At 44.1% G+C, this 13,795-nt stretch overlaps 1 protein-coding gene across 4 annotated transcripts in view; it reads left to right on the forward strand.

The window, feature by feature from the left end:
* The window catches only part of JADE2 (jade family PHD finger 2), a 353,383-nt gene that overhangs the window by 49,044 nt on the left and 290,544 nt on the right, over window positions 1–13,795 (forward strand). For all 4 annotated transcript variants that reach the window (XM_083181797.1, XM_083181796.1, XM_083181799.1 and 1 more), the window contains one exon: window positions 12,547–12,604. In XM_083181797.1, coding sequence (XP_083037923.1) covers window positions 12,547–12,604 — 58 coding nt within the window. The remainder of the gene's footprint in view (window positions 1–12,546; window positions 12,605–13,795) is intronic.

The raw sequence follows: 13,795 nt of genomic DNA on the forward strand, positions 1-13,795 counted from the left end.
GCTCATCGCGGGGGCATACACACTGGGATGCTTTGAGCTGAAAGCTGTTCAAACTTGATGTTTTGAGTGACTTTCAGCTCAAAGTCGCCCAGTTTGTATGGGCCTTCACAGTACAGGAGAGAAGCTTCTACTGCCCATGGAAGACTTTGCAATGCAAGGACTGCATGTGACATGCTAAAGAGTACAGGCATAACCTAAACCTTACAGCATAAACATATGATAGTGTGAAAGCTGTTAAACCTCCTACACACAGGGCGACGGAGCCTCTGTGCTGTGAGAGTTTCCTAAGCACACATGGCTGACAAACATGCAATGCACCAGCGATGTGTGCTGAGCATTCTGTGCTGACCCATGTGCTCAGGTGAGAACACTGGTGATCTGTCTAGATTTATACTGCATACAGTATAAATCTAGTCAGGTATTGGTGACGCATGTGATTGCCTATCGCCGTCGCTCAGGGGGTATACTAATGGACGACCCGTTCTTAATTTCTAAGCTTGTGTGTAGGCTCCTTTTACTTTATTGTTCTGTAAGTTCATTATCTTTGTAAATGAGGACAGACTTAGGGAAATTCTCTATTCACTGTGCATTGCATGAACACTCCTATTATGTTTCTTTGCTATATAGTAAGAGACTGTACATTATTGATCGCATTTACTAGTTACAGTAACTAGCATTATATCCAACTACTGTATAGGGACTTTGTACTAAGCAGTAGTCAAAATCTTACGATATCGTCATTGTTAAACTGTTGACATGTGAAATGCAAACATTAGGCTTCGACTACAGCAGGGATGGGGAATCTTTGGCCCTCCAGCTGTTGTTGAACTACACATCCCAGCATGCCCTGCAACAGTCTAAGCATGGCCAAATAGCAAATTAGCAGGGCATGCTGGGATGTGTAGTTCGACAACAGCTGGAGGTCCTAAGGTTCCCCATCCCTGGACTACAGGCATCAGGGTTATGGTAAGGCTGTGGGGAGGGGGGAGATAAAGTATAGGCATTAGACGGAGGGTTCGGGATAAGGAATTGTATGATTTTTGTACAGTGAGGTCCAAAGTAAGCATAAATAATAATTAAAAAAAAGCAGAAAAGGTTTCCTTATGAGAGAGCATTTTATTCCATACTCTATGCACTGAGGTACAGATGTGTGCCCATACACCTATCTACTTAGACCAGACTCCACGCGTAACGTTTTCCACATTATCATATTTATGGCATGATTCTGATTTGTGAAGGAATTGCACAGCCACTTGCATCTGACTGCTGCATCAGATCACCATCTTGCATCTGACTGCTGCATCGGATCCCCATCGCTACTATCAGGCACTACTCCCGCTGGTAGCAGACTTTAGTCAGTTTGCCTAAGCTGAAGCCTACAGGAACTGACCACAGCAACATGACAGCCAGGTCTAAGAAGTCTGTGTTTGACAATGCAGGACCAGCGCATGGCACACCTACAAAATTGGGTGATGTACGCATGTTTTGGAGAACTATGCTGATTGCCGCCCCCCCCCCACTAAATGCCACAAACCATTGGTTTTCTGTGTAAATCATCAGATTGGCATACAAATCTTAAAAAGACTTCTTAAAGAAATATAAACTATTGAAAAAGTTTTGTAACATGATGTCTAATTCATAAATGTCAATTTCTGGATTTTAGTCCTTAGTCTATAAATAAGTTGCCACAACTCCCTTAGGAAATGTAGCACCGCCCAAACTAGTTTCAAATAGAGAAACTGCTGTTCTATGGTTATGGGTCTCTGTTTGATTAGAAAAATGAGCAAAAAAACTCCTGTATGTCTGACCTTTTTATTGCGACTTCACTTTTTCCATGTGAAGCTCAGCCGCTGTGCACCACAGTCATCGCTGCTAAAAAGGGAGCGTCAACCGTTTGTAAAAGCCAAAGAAAATAACCTCTGGCTGAAAGCCCAAGGCAGCAGCACATCAGTCTTGGCAAGCCACATTCCCTCTAACGTGGGGTTGACAGTAGTTGGCCTACCTAGTATGTTCATTCTCCTATGCTTTGTAAAACCAAGCTTATTTTCATAGGAGTTTAATATACATATGCTAGTAAGCTCTTATGCCAAGAACTTGTCAGTGTCTTTTTCCCAAGTCATGTAGAGATAGTAAAACTAGAATCTCATTTGTATTTTTCCCACATTTAGGGTATCATTTCTCCTGGAGAAAAGAAAAGGTTTTCAGCTTGCCCAAACATTTAAAAATTCAATCGTTCGTTATGATTCTTTGATATTGAACTGTTAAAGAACCACGCGTCAATGGATGACAGTAGATTGAATGTGATTGAATGTAGGTGGTAAATCCAATTAGACCAGGTGGAGCATTTAAGTTCCAAATAATGTGGGTCAATCTGATTCACTCGCTATTTTGCGAGTTCGGCCCCATTCCGATGTCTATGGTCTATTATGCGCATCTGCAGCTCCCATCTGCGAATTTACTTGCATAATCGCCGAGTTGTTCGAAAGGATCAGGGCTGGCGGTGGTGGGGAACGCCCATGGGAATGTCGGGAAAATTCTGGGTGTTCCCATGGTGGGTACGATGTCTGCCGGTGTCAGGTGGCTGATGTCACAGGATGTCAGCGGAGCGGTGTCTCTGATGTTCAGCTTACCGAGCAAACCAGAATCGGGGCCAATGTATTGATATGGTGTAGTAGACCCCACACAGTTCATATTTTCCAGGACACCTGGCAGGTTCACAGGTGTATTCATTACTCATTGACACATTTTAAGATGATCTAATTATTTTACTTGTGATTCTGTGAGGAGACCTGGAATATGTGCACTGTGTGGGGTCTGAGTTTGAGAACCTGTGTTGTAGGGTAAAGGGCATTTGACTTGGAAAGGTTCCTAGCTGGAACTCATTGCAGAAGTAATTGGGAATGGGTATAATGGGAGCAGGGTCACAGGACAGGTGATTGGGATCAGGTATACAGGACTGAGGTAAATGTGATTGGACACAGTGGGCACAGGGAAGAAGCAGCATAGGACAGGGTTGCTGATGTCTGCTCACAGTGAAATTCAGAATAAACACCATGGAGACCATGCAGTAAAACATATTAACTATCAAGGCTTAGTTATATAAAGCACTTGTGCATATATGTCCTTAACTGTCTTTGTTGTAGTCATAGCAAACATCAGTTCCTGTGTGACTCTGCAAGCTTCAGGTATTTTTGTTTGGCAAAAATGTGTCTTAGTCACAATCCGATGTGACTAGAATGCACTGGCAACTGCTCATTTTAATTTCATATGCAACAATAGCATATATATTTGCAGTGGAGCATCTGAATCTGTCAGCGCCCCTGTGCTGGCCCCGCCTAATTGACGTGATGTTACTCACACGGAGCTGGGTCGCAAGCACCCAGATATTAAACAGTCTCCAGAGTCCGTGCCGCTGTAGTAGGGATGGCCATCATTACCACGGATGGCAATACTGCAACTGGCCATCAATAGGGCTAAACTATGCAATGGATGACCATCGATATTTTTACCTATCGATGGTCACCCATTGTGTTTGACTGATTGGCCCGGGGCGGGGCTTCATGGGTGTCGGGGGGTGGAGCTATGCTCCGTGACCCTACACTTTGCGTATCGGCACTGTGCCTTCGATGGCAAAAGTATTCGGCATCGGGCATAAACCATCAATGATTTAGAATCATCGATGGCCATCTTTACACTGAAACAGACAGTAGGGGGAGGCTGAGGGGGCACTGCTGCCATGCTACTGTCTGCAGAGTACCGTTACATGCGCACTGCCAGCCGGATGTGTGGACGATGGGGCGTGCAACAGCATACCTCGCGCCCGAAAAGGGGGCGGGTGTATGCAAATGAGGGCATGTCTTATGCTAATTAGCCGCAACCTCATTTTCATACGAGAATAGACTGCGCACAGCGTCTATTCTATTAGATTGGGGGGTCTCCCAACTGCCACCCCCCGCAGCGGGACAATGCCTGCCGCAGGTGGGACAGCGGGACAGGACCCAAAAATCGGGACTGTCCCGCTGTAATCGTGACAGTTGGGAGGTATGCAACAGTCTGCCCACAGAGCCTCTGCGCTCAGTGCAATGTACCACTCACTCGTACCAAGTTACAGAACTGGAATGTATACGATGTGCCAGGATGCAGTTTCTACGGCTTTTTTAAATGACAGGTCCTGAGTTCTGTTGTTCTTCCTATACATTAGATATACGGGTGCCGCGTATGGTGCATCCTAGTCACATGGGATTTGGTGGGTCACGGATGCCAGGCATCTCGCACAGCATTGGGTTAGATGTATGGGGATATATCTGTAACATAAACATATCTCTTTCAAACTGATCTCTAAAATGTTTAAATACTAAATTGATGATCAGAAATGTAATTGTCTGTCCAGTGTATTGGGTGTGTGGCCAGCTTTTATCTCCCCTTCCCTGTTTTCTTCTACGAATGTGTCTGATAAATCTCAATGTTTCATTCTTATCCCTTCTCCCCTTCAGGCTGTATTGAATATGTGTAAGTCAGAGTTTAAGAGAATGTCAATACATTGCTAACTGGCTGTCATTTACATCCAACTAGTGCATAGCAGAAGACTCTACCTAGATAGGCCGTTAAATTGGCTTTAGGGAATTTCTATTCTGAGACTTTTGTATTCTTTCCCTGAATTGCTCAGTTTTTGTTGCGAGTGGATAAATGAGACATTGCTATTTTATTTGTTTTCTAAGCATAAAATGATCAACCGCACAGTTTTTTTCTTCATGGGGGCAGGGGTGGTGATTCAGATATGGATTCTAAGTGCATCACTGCTGTGCAGTGGCGTAACTACAGAGGGTGCAGGGGGTTCAGCTGCTTTTCAGCCCGCAGCTCCCCCTGCACCCAGTCGTTCTATGCCTACAATGCCCGCAGCTCCCCCTTCACCCCTGGCTGCTGCTGGATGTACAGATGGAGGCAGTGCTGTGTATTGGATGCAGCAGCAATGCTAAAATAGGCAATTGCCACAGGAGGTGCCTGAGGACAGAAGATGCTACAACATCAGACCACTGTCCTGATTGGTTCTGATGTTTGTAGCATCGGCCATCTGAGTAAGCTGAAAGCAGCTCACTTTAACCGCTTGGAAAACTTTTAGCTCATAAGGCGCCCTGTGTTTAGGGCCCGGCGATGAGCAGTGAGAGTAGTGAGGCCAGCCACCGCCACTCATCTGCTGGAAGCCGTCCACCCCAGGAAAAGTTGCTTGGGCAGGCGAAAAGCACTCAGTGTGTATGCACCTTAAGGCTGGGTACACTCTATAAGATTATCTTTCCAATCTGACTGGTGGGAACAAAAATCAGGTAATGTATTGAAACAAATGACAATCAACAATTTACTCCCAAATGCTGCAAAATGGACAAACTGTACTAATTAAATAAATCAAGGAGATTTAACCACTTAATTTGCTTGTGTGACCATTGTCCATTTTCTAGTGTTTGTGGAGCAAATGGTTGATGGTCATATGCTCCAAAACATTACCAGATTTTTGTTCCTACCAGACAAATAAGTCTTTAGGTGTGTACCCAGTCTGCCTAATCTGAGGCTACTCAGATTGGCTGCCTAATTTCCATGGGCATGGCCAGTGATACATCAGGGTTGCCTACCCTCCCGAAAATCAGGTCCCCCTCCCAGCCCCCTGGAAAGGTGGGCAACCTTCCTGGATTCAGAGTGACCTCCACTGCGCCTCCCGATCGCGGGATTTAAATGCCGCAATCCGCGGGTCTCAGGGGCGGAGCTAATATTCCACAATTTAGTCATTTTAGCCCCGCCCCCTCCACGGAGACACACAAATTAGGCTATTTTACATCCTGGGGACGGGGCTGAATGATGTCACGCTCAAGCCCCGCCCCCGAACGGCTGCAGAAAGTCTCCTCTCCGGAGAAGCCCTGTGATACATGCACAGCTCAATCGCAGCCTCTGCTCAATTGCAAAAACTTTGGCATTGCATACAACTCTAGACATTTTTGTGTGTATGCCGGGCACATAGCAGAGTAAAAGGGAAACTGAGTTTTAGTTACTCATTTCTTGCACACATCTCTGCCAACTTTCTTATGTAATCTTGCACAATTTATTCACTGCTAAATATATTACACTCAGGTAATATAATAAAATGTGCAAGGGTTAGACTTTTGCTGCTGGCTATCCCTAGATCTTCAAGCTACTGCTTTTTTTGGTGTATTGATATTGCCTGCCAACTACTTGTCTATACTTTTGGAACTTTAGTTGTCTTATTGGTGGTTGAAATTATTTAATATTAATCCTGCTTATGAATATGGATTTGGTAGGGCAGCACGGACGGTGTAATGGTTAGCATTACTATCTCACAGCACTGAGGTCATGGGTTCCATTCCCACCATGGCCCTAACTGTGCAGAGTTTGTATATTCTCCACGTGCTTGCCTGGGTTGGGTTTACTCCGGGTACTCCGGTTTCCTCCCACATTCCAAAGATATACTGGTAGGTTAATTGTCTCCCAATAAATTATCTCTAGAATGTCTGTGTGTGCATGTACATGTGGTTGGGAATATCGATTTTTAGCCCTACTTGGGCAGGAACTGATGTGAATATTCAACTATTCTAATAAATAAAGCACTGCGGAATATGTGTGTGCTATATAATTAACTGGTAATTTGGTACAGCATTTGCCTGATAAATCCTAATCTTCATTTTGTCTTTAATGTATACGTGCTTGGACTTTGTACCTTAATTGTGTCATTTTTGTCTGGTGCTTTCTGCCATAACTTATAACACTGCACTGCGCTTTACTTATCCACATATAAATAGTTTTTTCTGGATGGTGGGAGGGTGCGGTTTGCCTTGGCTGTGGTAACCTGCCATTTGTGGCAAGTGATTGTCTAGGGCCATGTTAATGTACTGGTACACCGGGCAGTTGCCAAAGGCCCCACCATGCTAGGGGCTTCGAACTGGAATTGGCTGGTGCCTCATTGGAAGGCAGGTAGAGAATGCTGCCCAGCTGCTCTGATTGTGGATTACACACAATCACAGTGACAGACAGCATTCTGTACCTGCCTCACTGCCTGCAAGCAGACAGTGATTTGGCTGTTGGCATGTTGATCGGTGAATGGTGGAGCTATTTACTAATAAGAATGTAGCATTGTTTATTTGCCTCCCAGCCTGCAGCCAGAGAATGGTTGTCAGCATGCTAATTTTTGGATGGCAGAAGCTATCTAGCAATTATTGTAGCACAGTGGTAGCCAACTCCAGTCCTCGAGCGCTACCAACAGTTCACATTTTCCAGACCACCTAGCTGCTGCACAGCTGCACTCATTACTCTGACACATTTTAAAAGATCCACAGGTGTAGCTAATTACTTCACTTGTGATTATGTGAGGAGATCTGGAAAACATTAACTGTTGGTAGCTCTCGAGGACTGGAGTTGGCTACCCCAGGTGTCACATATTTTACTTGCCTCCCAGAATACAGCTAGACATACAATTTATTTAATCATGCAGATTGGTGGATGGATGGAGCTATCCACCAATAAGAGTGCTGACAGACATTCATCATATGAAAGCATGGGGAAAGATGGGGCCAGACTGCAGGAGTGGCAAGTTATGATTCTTTTATTCCAATGAATGGGACCCAGTGTATTTCTTTGTCCATGACCTTAAATGTTGCTAAGATGGTTCTGGAATTGGAGCTTGTACCATTGTGTGGGGGGGCTGGGTCATACAGGCCAGTGCACTTTAGTGCTACAGGGCAGCATGCCACACTGTTAGAATATGTGGCCTTATATTTAGCAACTTGTGTCTGCACCTGTTGGGGATTTGGCTGTTAGGGGGCAGGGCTGTAGCCTATTGTACTGTGTCCTCTTGCTATGTAGCCTTTTCTCCAGGTTTGTGCTTTTGTATACTGTGATACATCTTGTCTTGCCTTTTAAGATAACTGTATATAGAGTATATATCCTGTGGTCATAGGCGTGCGCAGGCCATTTTAATAGGGGGTGCACCATTAGAGGGGCAGGTCTATCACCGCTTACTGGGTGTGTATAACACCTACTGGACCTCAATGAATGAATCATTTCCCCCACATACACACACTAGAAACATACACTCCATTGACCTTCTAGACACTTCGATTCCTGTTCACTTAAGGCCCATACACACTAGGCGACTTTGAGCTGAAAGTCGCTCAAAACATCCAGTTTGAGCGGCTTTCAGCTCAAAGCCGCCCAGTGTGTATGCCCCGGCGATGAGCGCTGCTGCGCGCTCCTGCGTCATCGCCAGGAAAGCCGCTCATCTGCTGGTTGTACCAGCAGATGAGCGGCTTTCAGGACGGCTGAGAAAAGGGAAAACTGAAAGTGCGACAGCCCACATATGTGGAATGTAGAGGGAGCCGCATTGTAATGTAGAGGGAGCTGTTTGGGACCGGGACTGTGCTGTGGCTCCCTCTACATTCAGGAAGCATTCAGCTGTCTGTGCCCCGCTCTGCCTCCACTCTGGACCCTTGCATTAGTTGCCCTGGTCATGTGACTGCCTAGATCTCCCCTAGTTATGGCCCTGAGTCCCCCTTCCACTAATGGGAGGTATCGCAGGCCATAAAGCGCCAACTCAATCGGCAGCTTCCGGGCAGCTGGATTGCATGTGATACATTGTATGCACTTTTGCATACAATGTATCGTATGCTATCCCATTTATGTCTGGAGTATCTGATAGATCCTTTTGGCAGCCACTGAGATCTGCGATCCCAGTGCGAGGTGCATAGGAACGTGCCTCGCATCACAATCGCAGTACAAGGACATGCGATATGACACTTTTCATGCGATCTGTTGCAACATTGCGTCTGAATCGCATGAAAAGTGCCCATATTGCGACAATCTGTTTTTTTGTTAGTTATTCCTGCAGGCTTAGGAGGTATTATATTTGTTTTAACCAGTATGAGTTTTGATTGGTTAAAGCAGGGTAGGTCTTTATCAGCAGAAATAATGTGCCACAATGTTATTGTTTTGGGCAACCCAATACTCATATTAGAGTATTCTGTTACCAACAGAATTTGATTGCCTAGAATTTTAGTTGGTTTTGTGTTCAATAATGTATCCCTAGGTATGTTTAACCCTTGTTCCTTGTCGCATTTGAATAAGTTGTACCACCTTTGTAAAAAATGTATTTGTGGTGTTATCTAAAAAAGATTCTAAATTAGCAGTGTTGCTAGTTATGCGGGCAGCTCTCAACATTTGTGATCTCGGAAGCCCTCTTTTTAAAGACATAACATGATGGCTGTTTTTGTTAAGCAGTGTATTTCTGTTTATTTGTGTATACAGAAGTATTAGTTTTGCCCTCTATAACAGTGATATTGACATCAGGGTAGTTGATGCGGGCTTGGCTACTCTGATGTGTATGCAGTGACGGTTTTTACCTATGGGCTGCAGGGCTGCAGCCCTCCCAGGTATAATCCACCACTGTTCTCTGCCTATGAAGCCAGAGCAGTCTGTGAGACTGCTCTGGCTTCAATGTGACTGTCAGTGACTTCCTATTGGAAGTCCGACCTGCCAGTCACTCAAGGCAGTCCCATTGGGAGGTGTTCCCTCCCACCGGGATGCCTCTCTCTCTCTGCGCAAATGCGCAGCAGCCCCCAAAATGGGTTCTGCACATGCGCAGTACCGCGGACCATACTGCGCATGCCTCGGACCCAGGAACCAGATTAAGCCACCGGGGGTTGCTGCATGTAGGCTTGGGCCAGCGCATGTGCAGCATGTATGAAGGTACTGCGCATGCGCTGGCCCTGTGCAGAGGACTGGTGGCCGGAACGGCATGGGGATCGCGGTGGGGGCAGCAGCAGCGGAGGGGGGCCCACATTGCGGCAGCCCCCTGTGATGGCAGCTGTATTGTATAGAGCTTTGGTGGACGGCGGCACTCACAATAAGAAAAAAACAGACAGCAGACCTGCGTTGATTCCAATGTTTCAAACCCCCGTGGTTTTTTTTTTTATCAAGGTGCATTAGACAAACCACATACAACATTACACATACCTTTTTATACTGATCACGTCCATTCACCCGTCCCCCGGCATCCGTCCCGGCGCTCATCAATGATGTCATCCGATACGGACCACCAGAGGGACCTTGAAGAGACTGCCAGTGCTGCCCATACTATAACATATACAATACATAAAAAAGCAAACATTATGATAAGGTGACAATATAACAAACTAACTGTCACAAATATTAAAAGGTACTGTTTAAAATTCCATATAAAATGAGTGATATTAAAAATGAGTGATATTAAAAACATCGCGCTCAGGGTATTGCCAATATCAAATGGTTGGCAGGACAACGCGGTAGTGTTCTAATGCTGAGACCCCTATTCAAACATTTACATATTTGTATATACCCTTCCGATAGTGGTCTCACTCCTAATGCACTTATCATATATTACATGATGATACAACATATGCAGACCTGATCGTTGCTACCACTATTAATACTGAAAGATGATGACCGAAGCCCCTATAAAAAATACGATAATCCGGCTTGTTCATTGAGGCCCCGTGGGCCAACGTGTCCAGTCTGAAAATCCATCGTCTCTCAGCCTGGCACAACATTAGCCCCCTGGTTTCCCTCTGCTTAAGTCCCGGGATCTGTTCAATAACCCTGTATCTCAAAGAGGACAGGGAATGCCGGGCCAATGCCGGGACACTTTCCATTTGCCTGGCATTCCCTGATTGATCCCTAACATCCTGATGAAGGGGTCACCGTACCAGGAAACGTTGACAATGGATCTTAAAGGAATAAAGAGTCCACATGTTTAACCTTGCTGCTTGCCTCTGAGTGCCACTTAATTTACTAGATATCAGAATTTGAAAAAAAAAATCTTGTTCAAACATAAAAACATTGGCGAGTGATGGGGACATATTGGACCAGTTGTAGGTAGTAAGTACCGTGTTGTATAAAATACATTTTAGACAAAATAATCTTGGATAATTGCAAAACCGGATCAATGTTGAGACTACTGAAAGGTGATTTAAAACAAAATCCTGTATGGTTGCTAATGCCCCTTGATGGGCTATTACAGTATATCAATTACAGACATCAAGTATACATAACCAAGCATTCTTGATATGATATTCTGCAAATGATTTAATAATTGGGTGGTATCTTTTAAAAATGTTTTCAGGCTGGAGCAATGAATTTTGAGCTGCAATAATTTAGTCTCTACACTCTTACCATTGCGCTTGTTTTTATTTCTGTGCTTGCTTTACAAAATGCTGGAAGCATCTGGGAGCTGTAAATGTTGTTTTAAAAAGTGTATTTCAATTACAATAGCTTACTTTTGGTTAGGTTCATTGTTTTGTTCATTACTTTTTTTTCTATTTATTACAGTGCTCTTCACATCTAATGGTTCTATTTTTTTAACACTTGTACTTTTTATACATTCTGTTAATTTGATCAAATGGGTGTGGGTCATTTGGAAGACCAAACTAAGGTTGACATGCAATAGGTGGACTCCTGAAGGTTGACACATGAAAAGGGTGGACATGGCTTTAGGTCGATGGCGTCATTAGGTCGACAAAGGCATTAGGGCGAAATTGGGAATGTTGAAAGTCAAAAGGTCGATGTGGGGTTTTCAGGTTTTTTGTCCCAACGCTGTTGACATGGACCCCGAAAAAGTGCACCATGTCCCCTCGCATGGCTTGCTATGCTCACCATGGTTCGGTCTCAATGCTTCACTATGCTCAGCACACTATTCTATTCTCCCCAAATACCGCCTGTCTGCACAAGTCGGCTCAAAAAAAAGTGAAAAACCCATATCGACCTTTTGACTGTTGACCTTTTTCAACTTCCCTTGTAAGTATTTTGATATTTTGTTGCACCATTTCTTGTTTATCAATAGTAATCATCTTTAGGTTATTCAACCATCAGCGGTCCCTATTTCTGTATACACAGACTATTGCCAACATTCACCCATTGGACCTCTGCCGTCAATTGCAAAACTATTTGCCAGTTGTATGTATGGTTGTTAAATGCCAATGGTGGATGAGTCAACATGGTCAAAAGGTCTACTTGGACAAGGTCGACATGGAAAATGCCGACCTGAGTTTTTAAGTTTTTGGGGTGTCTATGTTGAAATAGGTCTACATGGACACTGTCTAAGTGTACCGGGTTCCCTTGCATGGCTCGCTACCCTCGCCATGCCTCGGTCTCAGTGCCTTGCAGCGCTTGGCACACTTCTCCCTCCACTCTGTAGTGGATGGTAGGGTATGAACTACCACCTGTCGGCACATGTCGGCTCCAAATTTTGTTAAAAAATGCATGGCGACCTTTGGACCCTGTCGACCTTTTCACTGTCGACCAATAGTGGACGGCCTTATGACTGTTGACCTAGAGTCAATCTATCATGAGTCCATATATCCAGATTTCAGCCTCCTTAAGTAATCTAGAACATTTGGATACTTCTGAGACAACATCTAGTATAACTTGCTGTTTAGTTTATTGACAGATATAAATGCACCAGAGTTTAATTTCACTTTCACTATATTGCGTTTATTCTGTTTCAATTTTGTTTTATAGATGGAAGAGAAGAGAAGGAAATTCTCATTAAGCAGCGATGACTCGGACACCACTGACAGTAAGACACTAACTGTAGGGATACTGTGGGAGGCAAAAGTCATTCAAATTTAAAAATACCACTGTATTTCTATGGCATCTGTGAAGTACAAATGATTTCCAGTATGAAATCTATAAACCACAAAGACTTAGTTTTATTATTATTAAGAGATTCCTGAAATGTAACAAAATTCAGATTAACAGACTGAAGGTGCCCATACAAATATAATAGTAAGACGCTTGCAATTTGGACAGGATGTTAGAGAGATACAGGCACATGTTATATATAGGCACCAGCATGTAAGTAGAAATATAAATAGAGATGTCACATAGTGTAACCGGATGTATACATACTATCCCCTGCTCCTTAGTGAAACTCAGCAGCTACCGAAAGGCGCCATTTGGGTACATCCAATGCTAAATGAACAGGGGGAGATGATGAAATAGGACGGTTGCAATAAAATGCATAACCTCAAGTTTAACACAGGAAGACTATGTGCCCAATTAAAATTCACCAGTATTAGAGAATATTATCAACCTAGCTATCCGTAGAAAGATAAAGTATATAGATAAATATAAAATTAAACCTACACTAAACTAAAAAAAAAAAAAGAAAGAAAACCCTTCCTATAACCCACCACCCTGTATAACCTAACCCCAACACAGGCATACCTGGATCCCAGAACATCTTACCCCTAACCCACTATCTAGACTAACTACCTAAACCCCCCCCCCCCCCCCCCACCCCCCACCTACAGGGACAAAGAACTAATGACCTCTAACTGGAGTGTAACTGGCTCTCTCACCAGAATTATGTAGAGCAGGTCTTCCATAAACATAATATAATTATCATCATAAAATAAATATAGGATACATTAATTTCCAGCAACCAGTCAATAAAATGGAAAAATGGAGAAGCGCATTCAGATAGGCTTCACTACAGCAGAGTAAATTAAAACATCAGTCTGGCCAGCTTTGGATAAGTTGAAAGGGCATAAGAAGAGTACTAGTCCCATCCCGACGAGCTTCAGAAGGGATATTGAAATGTTCAGCATCAGCAGATTGGCGAAAGTCCGCCAGAGTGTCCAGCACAAGTAGGAGTGGAAACTTAGGAAAGGGTGAGGTAGCACCATGGTATGTAGACACAAATTGACAAGACGCTTGCGGTATGGACAGGATCTTAGAGAGATACGAGCTCATGTTGTATATAGGC

The sequence above is a fragment of the Crinia signifera genome, chromosome 4 (genome assembly GCF_055691185.1).
Source record: "Crinia signifera chromosome 4, ASM5569118v1, whole genome shotgun sequence".
Taxonomy (NCBI): domain Eukaryota; kingdom Metazoa; phylum Chordata; class Amphibia; order Anura; family Myobatrachidae; genus Crinia; species Crinia signifera.